The 20,808-nt window shown below is 40.0% G+C and overlaps 1 protein-coding gene across 1 annotated transcript in view; it reads right to left on the minus strand.

The window, feature by feature from the left end:
- The window catches only part of LOC126295032 (plasma membrane calcium-transporting ATPase 2-like), a 606,942-nt gene that overhangs the window by 467,690 nt on the left and 118,444 nt on the right, over nt 1-20,808 (minus strand). The window contains exon 5 of the mRNA XM_049987282.1: nt 19,834-19,969. Within this exon, the coding sequence (XP_049843239.1) occupies nt 19,834-19,969 (136 nt within the window). The remainder of the gene's footprint in view (nt 1-19,833; nt 19,970-20,808) is intronic.

Consider the following 20,808-nt stretch of genomic DNA (forward strand, 5'->3'; position numbering starts at 1 on the left):
TCAAGCTGATTTCTATAACACACTGGGGGACTCTCCTCTTTCATATTCAACTGTTGCCAAATGGACAAATGAATTTGAATTTGGTCAGGAGAGCTTAGATGATGATCCGTGCAGTGGTCAGGCAAGATGTGTCACTACTCTAGAAATCATTACTAAAGTGCACAAAATTATCATGGAGGATCACCAATTGAAAGTGCATGAAATTGTTCATGCTTGCCAGGTGTCATCTGAAAGAGTATATCACATTTCAGATGAAGAATTAGAAATGAAAAAATTATCTGCAAAATGAGTGCTGCAACTCTTGTCGCTGGATCAATAACGCATGAGAATGGACATACCGGAAAAATGTGTGGCCCGTTTTAGTAGAAACGGATAAGATTTTTTGCATCAGTTTGTGACCACAAATGAAACTTGGGTGCACTACTATACCCCAGAGACAAACAACAGTCAGAGCAAACATGCTGATTTTCCGCCACCGAAGAAAGCAAAGACAATTCCTTCATTTATATAACGGCTCTAATCAAAACGGTATTATGTTTTTGTTTGACAGCATATGTGCAGGAAGCAGCGTGCTTTGAAAAATGCATCGAAGTTCTACAATCCCTTGAAAATACGTTTAACAACTGTTTCCAGGTAATGTGCCGGTATATGACATACAGCTAAATAAAGGAGATTGTGTTACATATGCAAGTGTAACATTACATTAAAACCAATAGTACACATTACATGTTTATTAAAATCTATTGCATCTTACATTACTTTCATTTATTAACACTGGCTTTGTTATTGTTTCAGGAAATTACCTACCTCCAGCCAATTCTCGATGATTTTGTGAAACCTTTTTCGATGGATATTGAAAGTGCGCCTTCAGATTTACATTTCGAACTAATTGATTTGCAAACCAATGTTCACCAAAAGGATGTGTTTTACAATACAAAATGTTTGCTCCAATTCTAAGAGAATTTGCCGAAGGAAGAATTTCCCAAGTTACACAGAGAAACAGCGAAGATTATTTCTATGTTTGGTTCCACTTGTGTATGTAAAACATTTTTTTCTCTTTTGTCTTGTACAAAAACTAGATTGCGTGCGAGTATTTCTAATTGTAATTTAAAAAATTCTCTCAGAATTGCTGTCAGCCAATCTCTTGTTCCAGATCTTAGTAGCACAATTGCAAATAAAGTAAAGAGCATATATTGTGTTGAAACCAAATTTAAAATTGTTACCATTACAGTTATTACATAAATCTCTTGTACCGGTACACCAAACTAAGCTCTCCACCTAGTGTACATTAGTATTTGGCAATGACGAAGACAACAGGGTAAAAGATTTGAAACAGGTCGAGACAGGCGGCGCGAGCGACACAAGCTAAGGAAGTGAGAGGCAGACGAGTAGTGGGGGGGCTGCACCATCGTCAACATAGCGCAGCTGTCTTATGCACTCTGCACTGTGCGATTCACCGGTGCATGCACCATGTGCGGCCCTGTTCTATTGTTTTTGGTAACTCCATAAACAGAGCATAATGATCAGAAAGTCCTAAATCTAAAAAAAATATTTGCCTCATTATAAGTATAACTGGTTAAAATATTATGTCTAAAAACAAAGATGATGTGACTTACCAAACAAAAGTGCTGGCAGGTTTACAGACACACAAACAAACACAAACATACACACAAAATTCAAGCTTTCACAACCAATGATTGCTTCATCAGGAAAGAGGGAAGGAGAGGGAAAGACGAAAGGATGAGGGTTTTAAGGGAGAGGGTAAGGAGTCATTCCAATCCCGCGAGCGGAAAGACTTACCTTAGGGCGAAAAAAGGGCAGGTATACACTCGTGCACACACACAGACACAAGCAGACATTTGTAAAGGCAAAGAGTTTGGGCAGAGATGTCTGTTGAGGCGGAAGTACAGAGGCAAAGATGTTGTTGAATGACAGGTGAGGAATGAGCGGCAGCAACTTGAAATTAACGGTGGCTGAGGCCTGGTGGGTAACGAGAGGAGAGGATATATTGAAGGGCAACTTCCCATCTCCAGAGTTCTGACAGGTTGGTGTTAGTGGGAAGTATCCAGATAACCCGGTTGGTGTAACACTGTGGCATGATGTGCTGGCCATGCACCAAAGGATGAAGGATGGGAGACTGCATGTAACGGGTTGAAGGTGTTGATCAATGTAGGCAGAGATACATTCTGTGGGGCTTAATCCTACTCCCAACATCACCACTGCTGAAGCCCAGGCTATCTGTAATCTGAAGGCTGACCGATCCATCGCCATTCTTCCGGCGGACAAGGGTTCCACGACTGTGGTACTTGATCGTCGGGAGTATGTGGCTGAGGGACTGCGTCAGCTTTCAGACAACATACAACATTACATACAAAGTTTGCCAAGGTAATCCCATTCCTGATGTCCAGGCTTAGATTCAAGGAATCCTCAGAACCTTAGGCCCCCTACAAAACCTTTCACCTGACTCCATCAACCTCCTAAGCCCACCGACACCCCACACCCCTACCTTCTACCTTCTTCCTAAAATTCACAAACCCAATCATCCCGGCCGCTCCATTGTAGCTGGTTAACAAGCCCCAACAGAACGTATCTCTGCCTACGTTGATCAACACCTTCAACCCATTGCATGCAGTCTCCCATCCTTCATCAAAGACACCAACCACTTTCTCAAACGCCTGGAATCCTTACCCAATCTGTTACCCCTGGAAACCATATTTGTAACCATTAATGCCACTTCCTTATACACAAATATTCTGCACGTCCAGGGCTTCGCTGCGATGGAGCACTTCCTTTCAAGCTCATCACCTGCCACCCTACCTAAAACCTCTTTCCGCATTACCTTAGCCAGCTTCATCCTGACCCACAACTTCTTCACTTTCGAAGGCCAGACATACCAACAATTAAAGGGAACAGCCATGGGTACCAGGATGGCCCCCTCGTACGCCAACCTATTTATGGGTCGCTTAGAGGAAGCCTTCTTGGTCACCCAGGCCTGCCAACCCAAAGTTTGGTACAGATTTATTGATGACATCTACATGATCTGGACTCACAGTGAAGAAGAACTCCAGAATTTCCTCTCCAACCTCAACTCCTTTGGTTCCATCAGATTCACCTGATCCTACTCCAAATCCCATGCCACTTTCCTTGACATTGACCTCCATCTGTTCAAAGGCCAGCTTCACATGTTTGTCCACATCAAACCCACCAACAAGCAACAGTACCTTCATTATGACAGCTGCCACCCATTCCTCATCAAACGGTCCCTTCCCTACAGCCTAGGTCTTTGTGGCAAACGAATCTGCTCCAGTCAGGAATCACTGAACCATTACACCAACAACCTGAAAACAGCTTTCGCATCCTGCAACTGCCCTCCCAAACTGGTACAGAAGCAAATAACCAGAGCCACTTCCTCATCCCCTCAAACCCAGAACCTCCCACAGAAGAACCCCAAAAGTGCTCCACTTGTGACAGGATACTTTCTGGGACTGGATCAGACTCTGAATGTGGCTCTCCAGCAGGGATACGACTTCCTCAAATCCTGCCCTGAAATGAGATCCATCCTTCACGAAATCCTCCCCACTCCACCAAGAGTGTCTTTGCACCCCCCACCTAACCTTCATAACCTCTTAGTTCATCCCTATGAAATCCCCAAAACACTTTCCCTACCCTCTGGCTCATACCCTTGTAACCACCCCCGGTGTAAAACCTGTCATATGCACCCTCCCACCACCACCTACCCCAGTCCTGTAACCCGGAAGGTGTATACGATGAGAGGCAGAGCCACGTGTGAAAGCACCCATGTGATTTACCAACTGACCTGCCTACACTGTGAAGCTTTCTATGTGGGAATGACCAGCAACAAACTGTCCATTCACATGAATGGACACAGGCAGACAGTGTTTGTTGGTAATGAAGAGCACCCTGTGGCTAAACATGACTTGGTGCATGGCCAGCACATCTCGGCACAGTGGTACACCATCCGGGTTATCTGGGTACTTCCCACTAACACCAACCTGTCAGAACTCTGGAGATGGGAACTTGCCCTTCAGTATATCCTCTCTTCTCGTTACCCGCCAGCCCTCAACCTCCATTAATTTCAAGTTGCTGCCGCTCATTCCTCACCTGTCATTCATCATCATCTTTGCCTCTGTACTTCCGCCTCGACGGACATCTCTGCCCAAACTCTTTGCCTTTACAAATGTCTGCTTGTGTCTGTGTATGTGCGGATGGATATGTGTGTGTGCACGCGAGTGTATACCTGTCCTTTTTTCCCCTTAAGGTAAGTCTTTCCGCTCCCAGGATTGGAATGACTCCTTACCCTCTCCCTTAAAACCCACATCCTTTTGTCTTTCCCTCTCCTTCCCTCTTTCCTGATGAAGCAACCATTGGTTGCGAAAGCTTGAATTTTGTGTGTATGTTTGTGTTTGTTTGTGTCTCTATCAACCTTCCAGCACTTTCGTTTGGTAAGTCACATCATCTTTGTTTTTAGATATATTTCTCCCATGTGGAATGTTTTCCTCTATTATATTCATATGGTTAAAGTATTTCTACACATGTTGCAAACTTTTCGATTACTGGAGTAAAATCAGTGAAATTCGCGCTGAAACCTGATATTTGGATTATATCAATGAATTTTGTTGAGTTCTTGGCTTTACAGTATAGATACATGTAGAAATCAGCAGTGATTGTGACTCTTTTCTTGGTTTCTTTTCGAAGTTTTTGCAATAGACACTGGAATTTCGACAAAAAATTAGAATATTTTGCCCTAACTCCACACAGCAGCCTTCAGACATACATTTTTCATCAAGGGAATGAAAATCGAATTTTGCTCTATACTCTACTGATCTTTCCACACGTATGCACAATACTCCTCGTGTTAATTACTCCTACAAAATCAGCTGGCAGCATAAAAATGATCAAGGTTACTTAAGATTTTGATACTATTCTTTGTAAGCCAGTGTTCATCCAAGCATACAACCTTGATAGTTGGTATTTCTGACAAAATAAATTGCAAGTTGTTAAGTTTTGTTTCTCTGCCATTTTTATAGTTTGAACTTAAACCATTTATGTTCAACTGCATTATGAACGTATTGTTACTTTTCTGAAAATTTGTAATGGCATCTGTTTCAAAATGCTGTTTGCGTATTTTCATTTCAACTTCATTATCAATTTTTACATCCCCATCTCTGTATACTAGTTTCCCTTATTAAGTATGATCTTACAAATATCATTATAGGGTCATACCACATCAAAGGGACCAATATTGAAACATGTAGCCACTCGACCCTCTCCAAATCTAATGAAATTTGGTGGGAAGGTTCTCTATGGTCTTTGATGGGTATATACCAAATCTCAGTCCAATATCTTCAGTGATTGAATTAATAGGGGCTTTTAAAGAGAGGCTACTCATCTTCACATCACATATGAAGGTGCAAATGTGCCAAGTTTGCTAGGCTTTTTTAAAGGTTCTAGAAAACATTTGGTCATTTGCTTTAATATACACACAGAACTTTTTATGCCAAATCACACCATGGGAAAAATTAGGAATTTAGCCATATCTAAATATAGATAAATGCTTCTAAAGTGGATAAAAAAAAATTCGTCACACTATTCTGAGAGCCAAGGTTTGACTGACCACTGCTACTTTTCATATGAACCAATCACACCAAAACTTCATAGGGTTATTCCTACCTACGATGTCTATATGTCGATCAAATTTAATTAACATTTTATGTCTAGATGAAAAGATATGCATCTGCAAAGTTGGCCAAAAGTTTCTAATGCAAATCTTAGGTTTATTTTTTTTTATTTTTTTTTTTGGGGGGGGGGGGGGGGGGGGCACAATATCTTATTTGTGTCTTGTTCAATCCTTTTTTCCTTGCCACAACTGAAAAGAGCTTAATTTCTGGATCTTACATCTGTGAATAAGAATACCTATCAAAAGTCGAGAAAATGGATTATCAATAACTACAAAATATTAATACGATTTGAAGTTCTAAGTCAAAAAATGTGTAGTTGTAGTGTCTTTTATGATAGTATAAGATTTGCCTGTCGTTTATGGAATGTAACTATGCTAATGAGAAGTGCTTTTACATTATTTTGCACTGTAGAATATAAATATAATAAAACTTCAGAAAACACTCGTAAGATTATAAGATCTAGATCATAATAGAACACTATGTTGCTTTAGAATGTTTTAACCCTACAATGCATGGTGATACATATATGCATTGCCACTCAGTTTAAATCAGCATTATGAAGCAGCAATAATTTTTAAGGCTCTATCCAAACAGTGGTGGTACATTGCTGAATCAACACTTTCAATTGTTGCTTTCAATATTGCCAGTTTCCGTAATGTCAGTCTTCTGTGTGGTGTAATCTTTGGTGTTGACACTGTAGAATGTTAGTGTTGAGTACTGAGTGTTTGAATAATCAATAACCATTATTGTAGCTGAAGGTAAGCACTAAAACAATATGTTTTGATAGATAATTTGTATATTTTATGCACAAACAAGTGCGAATCTGCTACGCTTCAAACCAGGATATTCATGAGCTTTAAAAGTTGCTTGTTATGGGCTAATAAACTATTGCATAAAATGAACCAAGAGACCCTTGCACCCTGTTACTTTGGTGGATCAGACAGAGTTGATTGTCATAAGCCCTTACCTCTCTATTCTGGAAACGCCAACTACAATCAGTTAAGGAAATGTTACCAGTGGACAAGGACCTTCTAAGACATAGGTCTGGGCTTGATTTTACTGAAGGTGCCCAAATTTGGGCATACCATAATGCCTTGTTGATGACAAAATTTCAATTCCTGCAGAAGACTTGCCGCAACCTGTTTGGTAAAGAAAAACATGTAGTGAAGAAGGCTTTAACATTGGTAACCATTGCAATGTCTGACAGGTTGTAGTTACTGACTAATAAAGCTTTTGAACCTGGTTGGAAAATTTGTACCAAATGTAGACATCAAGTGGCTCAAAAAGAATCATCCCACCATGAGACTAACCACTAAAGCTTCAGCAGATCAACAAAAGGCATTCAATGGGAAACATAAAGCGCAAAGTTCTGAAAGCCCAAAGCAGCATTAATAAGGTAATTGCCACTGTTGCTCAGGTGAGCCAAGTAGATGCTGCTCACAAGCAAACGGAAGAACGCCAAAACTGTAAAGACATGGACATCTTAATTGAAGAACTTAAGATCAAGCTTCAGACTTCAGGCAATTGCAGTACAGTTCAAATTCTGACCCTGGCCCCAAATAGCTCGACTATTGAAAAAAGTCTAAAGAATTTGCTGTTTCAACTGAAATGGTAACGAAGGCTAGGAAACTAAAGATAGAAGATGGGATTTTGGCAACACCTCCAAACTGAAAAGGGAAAAGCTGTGTTGAAGTAAAACAAAATGTCCTCACCTTTCTAAAGATGAGTTTACTCATTTATGTCCTCGGGGGGGGGGGGGGGGGGGGGGGGGGGGGGGGGGAAAGGATTGTGTTGCAGTTAGAACACCTGGGGAAAAGAGCCATAAGCATAAATGCCTGCTCCTTTGTCTACATCTACATCTACATTTATACTCCGCAAGACACCCAACATTGTGTGGCAGAGGGCAATTTATGTGCCACTGTCATTACCTCACTTTTCTGTTCCAGCCGCGTATGGTTCGCGGGGAGAACGACTGTCTGAAAGCCTCAGTGCGCGCTCGAATCTCTCTAATTTTCCATTCGTGATCTCCTCAGGAGGTATAAGTAGGGGGAAGCAATATGTTCGATACCTCATCCAGAAATGCACCTTCTCGAAACCTGGACAGCAACCTACGCCGCGATGCAGAGCGCCTCTCTTGCAGAGTCTGCCACTTGAGTTTGCTAAACATCTCCGTAACGCTATCACGGTTACCAAATAACCATGTGATGAAACGCGCCGCTCTTCTTTGGATCTTCTCTACCTCCTCTGTCAACCCGACCTGGTACAGGTCCCACACTGATGAGCAATACTCAAGTATAGGTCGAACGAGTGTTTTGTAAGCCACCTCCTTTGTTGATGGACTACATTTTCTAAGGACTCTACCAATGAACCTCTACCTGGTACCCGCCTTACCAACAATTAATTTTATATGATCATTCCACTTCAAATCGTTCTGCACACATACTCCCAGATATTTTACAGAAATAACTGCTACCAGTGTTTGTTCCGCTATCATATAATCGTACAATAAAGGATCCTTCTTTCTATGTATTCGCAATACATTACATTTGTCTATGTTAAGGGTTAGTTGCCACTCCCTGCACCAAGTGCCTATCTGCTGCAGATCTTCCTGCATTTTGCTACAATTTTCTAATGCTGCAACTTCTCTGTATACTACAGCATCATCCACGAAAAGCCTCATAGAACTTCCGACACTATCTACTAGGTCATTTATATATACTGTGAAAAGCAATGGTCCCATAACACTCCCCTGTGGCATGCCAGAGGTTACTTTAACATCTGTAGACGTCTCTCCATTGATAACAACATGCTGTGTTGTGTTTGCTAAAAACTCTTCTATCCAGCCACACAGCTCGTCTGATATTCCATAGGCTCTTACTGTGTTTATCAGGCGACAGTGTGAAACTGTATTGAACGCCTTCCAGAATTCAAGGAAAATAGCATCTACCTGGGAGCCTGTATCTAATATTTTCTGGGTCTCATGAACAAATAAAGTGAGTTGGGTCTCACACGATCGCTGTTTCCGGAATCCATGTTGATTCCTACAGAGTAGATTCTGGGTTTCCAAAAACGACATGATACTCGAGCAAAAAACATGTTCTAAAATTCTACAACAGATCGACGTCAAGAGATATAATAGGTCTATAGTTTTGCGCACCTGCTCGATGACCCTTCTTGAAGACTGGGACTACCTTTTCCAATCATTTGGGACCTTCCGTTCCTCTAGAGACATGCAGTACACGGCTGTTAGAAGGGGGCAAGTTCTTTCACGTACTCAGTGTAGAATCGAATTGGTATCCCATCAGTTCCAGTGGACTTTCCTGTGTTGAGTGATTCCAGTTGCTTTTCTATTCCTTGGACACCTATTTCGATGTCAGCCATTTTTTCGTTTGTGCGAGGATTTAGAGAAGGAACTGCAGTGCAGTCTTCCTCTGTGAAACAGCTTTGGAAAAAGGTGTTTAGTATTTCAGCTTTACGTGCGTCATCCTCTGTTTCAATGCCATCATCATCCCAGAGTGTCTGGATATGCTGTTTCGAGCCACTTACTGATTTAACGCAAGACCAGAACTTCCTAGGATTTTCTGTCTAGTCGGTACATAGAATTTTACTTTCAAATTCACTTAACGCTTCACGCATAGCTCTCCTTATGCTAACTTTGACATCGTTTAGCTTCTGTTTGTCTGAGAGGTTTTGGCTGCGTTTAAACTTGGAGTGAAGCTCTCTTTGCTTTCGCAGTAGTTTCCTAACTTTGTTGTTGAACCACGGTGGGTTTTTTCCGTCCCTCACAGTTTTACTCGGCACGTACCTGTCTAAAACACATTTTACGATTGACATTGTCAGTGTCGGAACCGAAATTTTCGTTTTGATCTGTTAGGTAGTCTGAAATCTGGCTTCTATTACTCTTCCTAAACAGATAAACATTCCTCCCTTTTTTTAAATGCCTATTAACTTCCATATTCAGGGATGCTGCAACTGCCTTATGATCACTGATTCCCTGTTCTGCACTTACCAAGTCAAAAAGTTTGTGTCTGTTTGTTATCAGTAGGTCCAAGATGTTATCCCCATGAGTCGGTTCTCTGTATAATTGCTCGAGGTAATTTTCAGATAGTGCACTCAGTATAATGTCACTTGATGCTCTGTCCCTACCACCCATTCTGAACATCTGAGTGACCCAGTCTATATCTGGTAAATTGAAATCTCCATCTAAGACTATAACATGCTGAGAAAATTTATGTGAAATGTGTTCCAAATTTTCTCTCAGTTGTTCTGCCACTAATGCTGCTGACTCGGGAGGTTGGTAAAAGGAGCCAACTATTAACCTAGCTTGGTTGTTGAGTGTAACCTCCACCTATAATAATTCACAGGAACTATCCACTTCTACTTCACCACAGGATAAACTACTACTAACAGTGACAAACACACCACCACCGGTTGCATGCAATCTATCCTTTCTAAACACCATCTGTGCCTTTGTAAAAATTTCGGCAGAATTTATCTCTGGTTTCAGCCAGCCAGCTTCAGTGCTTTCTATCAGCGCTTGAAGTTCCGGTACTTTACCAACGCAGCTTCAACAGTTTACAATTATAATACCGATTGCTGCTTGGTCCCGCATGTCCTGACTTTGCCCCACACCCTTTGAGGCTGCCGCCCTTTCTGTACTTGCAACCGGCCATCTAACCTAAAAAACCGCCCAGTCCATGCCACTTAACCCCTGCTACCCATGTAGCCACTTGCTGCGTGTAGTGGACTCCTGACCTATCCAGCGGAACCCGAAACCCCACCACCCTATGGTGCAAGTCGAGGAATCTGCAGCCCACACGGTCGCAGAACCGTCTCAGCCTCTGATTCAGACCCTCCACTCGGCTCTGTACCAAAGGTCCGCAGTCATTCATGTCGACAATGCTGCAGATGGTGAGCTCTGCTTTCATCCTGCTAGCGAGACTGGCAGTCTTCACCAAATCAGATAGCTGCCGAAAGCCAGAGAGGATTTCCTCCGATCCATAGCGACACACATCATTGGTGCCGACATGAGTGACCACCTGCAGATGGGTGCACCCTGTACCCTTCATGGCATCCGGAAGGACTCTTTCCACATCTGGAATGACTCCCCCCGGTATGCACACGGAGTGTACATTGGTTTTCTTCCCCTCTCTTGCTGCCATATCCCTAAGGGGCCCCATTATACACCTGACGTTGGAGCTCCCAACTACCAGTAAGCCCACCCTCTGCGAATGCCCAGATCTTGCAGACTGAGGGGCAACCTCTGGAACAGGACAAGCAGCCATGTCCGGCCGAAAATCAGCCTGAGACAGAGCCTGAAACCGGTTCATCAGACAAACTGGAGAGGCCTTTTGTTCAGCCCTTCGGGATGTCTTTTGCCCCCTGCCACACCTCAAGACAATCTCCCACTCTACCACAGGTGAGGGATCAGCCTCAATGTGGGCAATATCCCGGGCACCCACAGTCGTAGCCCGATCGGGGGATGCGTGGGATGAGCTGGCCATCCCCGACAAACCCCCATCCGGACCCCCACTGTGATGCCCATTGGCAACAGCCTCAAGCTGTGTGACCGAAGCCAACACTGCCTGAAGCTGGGAGCGAAGGGATGCCAACTCAGCCTGCATCCGAACACAGCAGTTGCAGTCCCTGTCCATGCTAAAAACTGTTGTGCAAAGAACGTCTAAACTAATCTACAGAGAGCACAAACAGTTTGGCACTAAATTTAAACGGTTATTAAAATACAAGATTGCCTAGTAAATGCAGTAATGCTGCTACTTGCGCACTGCTGACACACTGCTCAGCGGCGGAAGGAGACTACGCGTTTTTACACTATTCAGGTACTAAAACGCGATTCTACAACTCTCAAATACTATAATAAGCCCAAAATTTATGAATTAAACAATGCAAATACCAAAAACATGCAAAGAAATTAAGAATTAAACTATGTAACAAATAAGTGAGCTAAGAGTATATGACATGCTGCTGCAGCTGCTTATCCAATGACGGCAGGGAGCACAAATTGAAAGAAATGTTCACTGCTTATTGTAAGTAATCTGGAAATCAACTGAGGTTCTCTAAATTTTGTGAGCTCAGGCTGAACTGGTGCACTGCAGTTGGTGCTTCTGGATCACATTGAGCATGTGTATTTGCAATTTATCAAAAAGTCAAATTAATGTTGACTTCAGCAACATCCATCCAAGATGACTACAGGAATTTGATGTGAAAAAAAACTGTATGCAGTTTGGAATCAAAGGACTGTATGTGGTTGTGAGGAATGTCCAACTAGAGGCTTTAGTTAAAGCTGCTTTTAAAGACGATGACTCTGAAGAAACAATGGAATACAAACAATGGTCCATATTGAGAAAGACACATTAGAGACATGTCAAAGAACTATTGAAGATTTCATGGAGGCACTGATTTTGAAAATTACCGGTTTAAGATGCCATAGCTTTGAGTAAAAACACCAAAGTTTATACCTAGCATTTGCATGATCAGAAACTGTCTCCGTCATGATACCATTGCTGTTCATGACTTTCAGATAAAGTTAATAGCATATTTAAAGACAAAGATTGAAAACATTAAGAACATTTATTACGTTAGTGATGGTTCAGCTGCTCAGTATAAGAATTTCAAAAATTTCATCAATTTATGTCTGGACAAAAAGGATTTCGGCATCACAGCTAAATGGAATTTTTTCAGAATGAGCCACAGTAAATCGCCTTGTGATGACATTGGGGGAACAGCAGAAAGACTAGCAGCCTGTGCTAGTCTGCAGAGCCCCTTAGGTAACTAAATATTGACTCCATATGATCTGTTCAAATTCAGTGGTGATAGTGTTCCAGGCATAAAGTTTTTTTGTGTACCAAAAGAAGAGGTTGAAAAAAAAAACAGCCTGATCAAGAAACAAAGCTGCCATGGGACATACAATATCTGGAGCAAGAGAAAATTGTCAATTTAAGCAAATTAACTGTAATTTGTTCAGAGCAAGCAGAGTTTCCAGTGACGTTACAGCATTCAAGTTTATGCCTTTGAAGCAGATGAAGAAATTCCAGTAATCACAATTGCAAGTTTACAATCAGGACAATATATTGCATCTATGTATGACTATTTTTGGTAGGTTGGAAGCTTGTGTGAAGTTTCACATGATCAACAACATGTCCTCATCAGCTTTATGCATCCACATGGTTCTGCTCCACTGGCCGACTGCTAAAGACACCTACTAGATTCCTGAGCAACAAATTTTCATGATTTTAGAAGCACCACCACAATCATTATCATCATCACCACCACCACCACCACCACCACCACCACCACCACCACCACCACCATCACCAGGAAGACAATACAGTTATCCACAATCTGTCCTTGACAAAATTAGAACTGTTTAACCAAAAATGAAACTGACTCTTTTAGTGTTTTTGTTTTGAAAATTTGCTGTGTTGTGTATTATATTTGTTTTATGGTACGTGTTAAATTAATGTTTGAAACTGATTTATGTACTTTAATAAAAAAAGTTAATTATGGGACTTCATGAGCTAAACATTTCATTTTTCCATCTTCTCGAAGTGCTAAAATAATAACTTTTGAAACATTCTTACTCATCAATATGCAAGATTCATAAATTAAACAATATAAATTTGAAAGCTTAAGGCATGCTCTTTCCAGCTGTGGCAAGAAAAATAGGATTGTGCGAGACACATTTGAGATATTGCCCCCCAAAAATACCCTAAAATTTGCATGTAGAAAAGTATATTAAAGCAAAAGACCAAATGTTTTCTACAACTTCTGAAAAAGCCAAGCAAACTTGAGACATTTGCACCTTCATATGTGATGTGAAGATGAGTAGCCTGTATTTAAAAGCCCCTAAAAATTCAATCACTGAAGGTATTGGACTGAGATGTGGTATATACCCATCAAAGATCATAGAGAACCTTCACACCTAATTACATTAGATTTGGAGATGGTTGAGTGGGTACCCCTGTTTCCTTTGATGTGGGAAGACTTTATACATATTGCTGAATCTTGTTGATCCTAGCCTGTTTAGATGCAGCCCATCTTGTATGTTGCATTTATCGGTGATAAATTTATTCAAATCCACAAAAACTACATCAAGTCTGTAGCACTGTCCCCCCCCCCCCCCCCCACATGATGGTTTATTTGTTTATATATTTATCACTTATCGATCTTATGTACAGGATATTATTAATAATTAACTTTGATGATGCATACACGTTTTTTAACAACCGGATCAGATTTCATGCTTCATTTACAATCTCTTCTTCACTGCTGTTTTGCAGCAAGTTCGTCCCAGCATGAATGAATACACCTTTATAGTTTTCATTGCAATGTACCACTGGGAATTAATTTTGATTCATTGTCAGCATGTACATAATACAGGATTGAAAACTTTTCACAACAAATGACTTATATTATTATAGCTTCAGTTTATTCACAGCATTACTAAAAGTGAGTTATTAATGTATTATGTTTCACGAACATTATCTCATTGGTCAACTGTAAAAATTTGAAGTGATGTGGTAAGAATAAATATTAGTGTTGCAGTATAACAATCAATGATTCCTTTTTTTCTTTTTTGCTACTTTAATACATTGACAATCCAGACATTAATTACTCTGAGCAAAGTCGTGCAGTGTATGCACTGCCCACTACTGTGTTCTCCTATTTCCATGTCCGAACAGTTCAAAAATGTGATCATCAGAATTGATTCTGGGCTTAAATAGTGTAGTTTAAGTATGTTCCCACAGCATATATGAGAATCATGACTACATAACATGTAAAGTAGAGGTACAAATGTGAAAGCGTAATTCGACTGCATGGGCGAGTAGCACTTAAGGCAGAGCTAGCGCCACCAAGTGGCAAAATGGGTGTACTCTACTAGTGATCACACTTTTTACTTTCCATACACAATGTGTAAAGGCGACAGGAAAGTTGTTTCTGGTAAGTATTTGTATGGAGTGTAGCCATGTATGGAAGTGAAACATGGATGATGAATAGTTTAGACAAGAGAATAGAAGCTTTCGAAATATGGTGCTACAGAAGAATGTTGAAGATTAGGTGGGTAGATCACGTAACTAATGAGGAGGTATTGAATAGGACTGGGGAGAAGAGAAGTTTGTGGCACAACTTGACTAGGAGAAGGGACCGATTAGTAGGACATGTTCTGAGGCATCAAGGGATCACAAATTTAGCATTAGAGGGCAGCATGGAGGGTAAAAATAGTAGAAGGACACCAAGAGATGAATACACTAAGCAGTTTCAGAAGGATGTAGGTTGCAGTAAGTACTGGGAGATGAAGAAGCTTGCACAGGATAGAGTAGCATGTAAAGCTGCATCAAACCAGTCTCAGGACTGAAGAGCACAACAGAAACAACAACATGCAAGTGCATGCGATTTGTTTACTGAAGAAGGAAAGCCAACTATTTTAAGTAATTTGGAAGGTTTATCGGGAAAAATAAGTAAGATGTTCATCTCTGTGGGCTGACATCTCCTCCGGTTGTTTCTCATCGAAGACCCCACACAGATGAACATTCCCAGAAAACCTTTACAATGAAGTATAAGGTAAGTAAAATGATAGTGTTTTTTTAATATTTATGTCCCTGTTCAGACATGGTTTTCTGTTTCAGAATTTCTGAACTCTTATATAAAATACCCATAATAATTCCTCTCTCTCCCCCTTATTGCCCCCCTCTTTCTCTCTCTCTTGTATTTGTATGCTTAGCCACACTTTTTTTCTGTAAAATTAATCATTATTAGGCATATAATACTATATATTATATTTGGTAACCATTGCAACAACTAGTCATCATCTATGCCACATGACATTGTGCAGTCTTCATGGCTGGGTAAGTTCTGGGTAAATGATACTTGTGTCTGAGTGTGCTCGAGATTTCCCAACAAGCTGAAACACTCAAAGCATTAGTGTGACTCAATCAATCACGACATGTGACTTGCCTGGTGCTACTGCAAGTAGGGTTGCTATGCTCCCCAATGTATCAGGACCGTCACCATATCTAGACCACCTTGTCCCGACAAGACTCAATTTTGTCGCGATTTTGTAATTTTTCTACATCTACATCCATACTCCGCAAGCCACCTGACGGTGTGTGGCGGAGGGTACCCTGAGTACCTCTATCAGTTCTCCCTTCTATTCCAGTCTCGTATTGTTCCTGGAAAGGAGGATTGTCGCTATGCCTCTGTGTGGGCTCTAAACTCTCTGATTTTATCCTCACGGTCTCTTCGCGAGATATACATAGGAGGGAGCAATATACCCCTTGACTCCTCAGTGAAGGTATCTTCTCGAAACTTTAACAAAAGCCCGTACCGAGCTACTGAGTGTCTCTCCTGCAGAGTCTTCCACTGGAGTTTATCTATCATCTCTGTAATGCTTTCGCGATTACTAAATGATCTTGTAACATAGTGCGCTGCTATCCGTTGGATCTTCTCTATCTCTTCTATCAACCCTATCTGGTACGGATCCCACACTGTTGAACAGTATTCAAGCAGTGGACGAACAAGCGTACTGTAACCTACTTCCTTTGTTTTCGGATTGCATTTCCTTAGGATTCTTCCATTGAATCTCAGTCTGGCATCTGCTTTACCGACGATCAAATTTATATGATCATTCCATTTTAAATCACTCCTAATGCGTACTCCCAGATAATTTATGGAATTAACTGCTTCCACTTGCTGACCTGCTATTTTGTAGCTAAATGATAAGGGATCTATCTATGTATTCGCAGCACATTACACTTGTCTACATTGAGATTCAATTGCCATTCCCTGCACCATACGTCAATTCGCTGCAGATCCTCCTGCATTTCAGTACAATTTTTCATTGTTGCAACCTCTCGATACACCACAGCATCATCTGCAAAAAGCCTCAGTGAACTTCCGATGTCATCCACCAAGTCATTTATGTATATTGTGAATAGCAACGGTCCTATGACACTCCCCTGCGGCACACCTGAAATCACTCTTACTTTGGAAGATTTTTGCTCACACTTACAGTTCTGAAAGATCTATTCTACAGATCTGTGATATGTTGACAAGGTTGTCTCACATATGGCATTGCATTTTACATATCCTGTATCAACAATGCAAGTAACTTCTACATCTAGCACCATCATTTGAGAAAATACCAAACTTCTCCAGTAGTACTGAGCTGGAACTATTTAAGCAGTGCCACATGGAAGAATTGGGCAATTCCCATTTGAATAACAATCTGAGGAGATTATTCTTTCTAAAATAATATGAACAGTGAGTGCAGGTTAGTGACATTTGAAGTGTTCAGTGTAAGTATATATGGCGTGAAGCATATAGTGACATGCACTTTGATGACTAAAGTGTTATTGTTGATTATTTACAGTCTAATAAACTTATCATAGTTTACAAAATGCTTAAGGATGGAAAGAGAAAGTGTCACTATTTGGATGATTATACAAAAGAAAGGATGGTCAGGAAGAGTTGTGTAAGATTTCTAGCTGTTTCATCTCAGTGACTCACGGCGGTAAAGCAGATGTGACACATCACATTTCTATGAAGAATAGTACATATAGAGTTGGGGTAGCATCAACATCAAAGCCTATTTATACATTATTGATTAAAGAAGATACCAAAGAAGAATTGCTCATTGCTACTGCAGAACTAACAGCAGCTTATAAGGTTGTCAAGCATCATCAATCCTTCAGTTCTCCTGACTGTGCCTTAAAACTGTTTACAGACACCAATAACTTACATGGAATAATATTCATGTAATTAACACACACTGAGATATTAAATATTTTAAAATTTGTGATATATAAAACTCAATAAAATTCAATTTCAGTGCTAGGTTAAAAATTCAGTATTCCCTGATTTTTCCAGGGAAGATGTATTTCCAGGTTTTCCAGAAGCATCACCACCCTGCAAAAGGAGATAAATAGATGTAGGTTGCAGCACTTGTGTAGTGATTTGTACTGTACTGACAAACAGGGGACTTGCATCAAACTAGTCCTAGGACTGAAGACTTCAACACAGTAAGTAAGGGTAAAGTAGTTCTAAACATGTGCCAACATTGTATTAGTTTCCCATTCTTAGGGTAAAAACCATTTTTTCAGTAAAAAAGATGCTCACAGTCTTAACAATTTTTGCTCACATTTACATTTCTGAAAGATCTATTTTACGGAGCTGTGATATTACGGAGCTCTGAAATAGGAACTGATAAGGAGAGGTCCTCGGCAGTGGGACTGACTTTTTGAAACCATCTATATGGTGATATTGATTGAGTTCCCAAGTTTCACGCCCTGCAGCCATACAGCCTCATGGGCTCTTGCTTGCAGTAATTAACAACATAAATTTGGAATTTTGTGTAATGATCAATAGCATTAAAAAGTAGTGTCAAACTGACTGGTTGTCTGGTGTAATGTATAGGGTAAGGTCTTCACATGGAGAAGGTCATGGGTTCAAATCTAGTAAGGTACTTTCTTTGTTTACTTGATTTTAATTAATTTTACACATTAATTTTGATATCATTTCCTTTGTTTCTTTCCACGTTGCTCTATCCACAGTGCATTCATTATTTCTATTCATCATTCTGCTTTGATTTCATTTTACTTATAATCACTTCCTTCATTTAAATCTTCATCTGCATTATTTTGTCTGTAGTGCAGTAGGTGTTTAAGCTGTTTTAAATGTTTTTGTAATGATTACCATCCAAAAAATGTTCATCTCATAAATAAAAACACATTTTTTTACACTTCGTAAAGTTAATAAAAACAGATTATTTTACCTTTTGTTTTTTAATCGAGAGTGGCATTTTCAAATATTTAAACACTATAATAGAAAAATTCACATCCACATAAATTATGAGTGTAAAAAGAATGATATAAAGAAAAAATTCATATGATGATTAAAACAATGTGACAAGGGATAGAAATAAAAAATTACAATCAAAGCAATCAACTGTATACAAACAATGATCAAAGTCATTTTGATAAAAATTTTAGAATTAATGAAAATTTCAATACCTGACTAAATTTGTATCCACGATCTTCTGCACATGAAGGCTTTGCCCTATACATTAAACTACTCGATCAGTCTGTGAAACAATACTTTTTTAATGTTACTGAGAGTCACATAAAATTACAGTTTTCCTTTTTTTCTCTTTGATTAATCACAAATGAGAGCCCACCAGTGTGAATGGCTGCAGACTGTGATACTTGGGATCTTAACCAACATCACCATATAGAGGTTTCAAAGCATCAATCCCACTGCTGGGGACCTCTGTTTGTGAGTAGCACAATGGCACAGCAATAGCAGTGATGAAACATCATGCGGGCAGAGAGGCAGGGAGTTGGGAAAGGAAGACATGATTGACAAGTTTTTACTAATACAGCACACCTTTGATGTGGCCTTTACTTTAATTCCAAAGCACTGTAAAATACAGCAGGTATCATAATGTCAGGAATGTGGAGAGAAACAGAAGGCTGCTCTGTGAACATGTCTTTAAAGACATAGTGGGCTGTACAGTATTACTATTGTGGCATACTCTCAATTTGTCTCTAACACTTCAGGCAGATACAACAAGTTGTGAAAGATTGTTTAATCCTTTTTGGACACACCTTCCTCACGTGACTTGTCTTTTCTTGCTCATATGCTGGTTCATGCCGTCTCTCTGCTACTCCACACACTGGCTCTTTTTAGCAGCTGCTACAACTCTGGCTGCTCTTTCATGTTTTTCTTCCACTATTAGCACAGATCATTTAACCGAATAGTGCACTACAACCAATTTGGGGCTGTGTTACCAAATGGCCACATTAAATTCCAATTAAAAAAAAAGAAAAAACACTGTTTGTAATGCAGAAAAACAATAGAGGTCACATGGAGAACCTGATGAGCAGTATTCAACTGGTCTGACTTCACATACATACTGCAAAAAGGAAAATTACAAATGTCTGCTGAAACATTACAGAAATTGCTATGGTGCCTACTAGGAAAGATGTTCAAAATACATAAAATTCAAATTCTGACTACTCACTTTTCCATCTGAGACCCTTCTACAATGTGTTGTTTTCACATAGAACCTAGAAATGCAGTTCATTTCTCCCCTGCTACAAAAATATTAAGTAAATTGTACCTGATAACAGAATAGGCTTGACCAGCACTTCCTTCCTAACGAGCTCCGATTCACCAGTCAGAGAAGACTCATCCACTTTCAAGTCATTGCTCTGTATCAGAATACCATCTGCTGGAAGGAGATCACCATACTTAACCTGGAACATTAACACTTTTACATTGCTTTATAGTAAATAAAAAAGGAAGGAAGATTATAAAACAGAAATACTGTAAAGAGCAAAAGCAAATAAAAAATAGACTACATCAAAATTAATTTCAATGGCAAAGAATAGCTAGATCATAGATGTCTGTCCTTATTAATAGAGTTATATTGTGTTATATCACCATCTGCTTTGACCCGTGAAGTAGTTTCGCTGTGCCATGATGTGTTGCATGCCATTGCGTTGCGTTGCGTGCGTTCTGAAGTGGAAGTGAAATGTTGTAGTACAGGGCATTGTGTATGTGGTGATGATGTGCTTGTGAGGTATTTTAATATGTCATTTAGTGAGCCCCAGTTGTCATGATGTGGAGTGTACAAAATTGCATGGTGGCACAATGGAATATACTGTGCAGGACACTGTCATATATGAAAATCATACAAAACAGAATATGTTGTGTAATTTAAACTGTATTCTTATGTGCCTGTATAAGCACTGAATAAGTGCATCTATGTTTTTAATTAAAATTATTGGAGAAGATAGATGGATCATTGTTTATTAATATAGTGTCAGTGCAATTCTATTACTAAAAAAAAACACCTACCTTATTCCATGATTTAATGAAAAAAACTTTGATCCACTTACAATGTTTCTTTTTAATTTTCTCATGGCTTGTCCTAACCAACTCATAATTCATCATTTTCCCTTCCAATAATTCAATGTGCATACAGTTACCAACTGCAACATGTAAACAAAGAGCTGCCGACACTGTGATAGCACTTTTACTCTATGGTTGAGCTATAAATGTGAACTGAAGATTGGGATAATGGCTTTTGCAA

This window comes from Schistocerca gregaria, chromosome 11 (genome assembly GCF_023897955.1).
Source record: "Schistocerca gregaria isolate iqSchGreg1 chromosome 11, iqSchGreg1.2, whole genome shotgun sequence".
Classification (NCBI taxonomy): domain Eukaryota; kingdom Metazoa; phylum Arthropoda; class Insecta; order Orthoptera; family Acrididae; genus Schistocerca; species Schistocerca gregaria.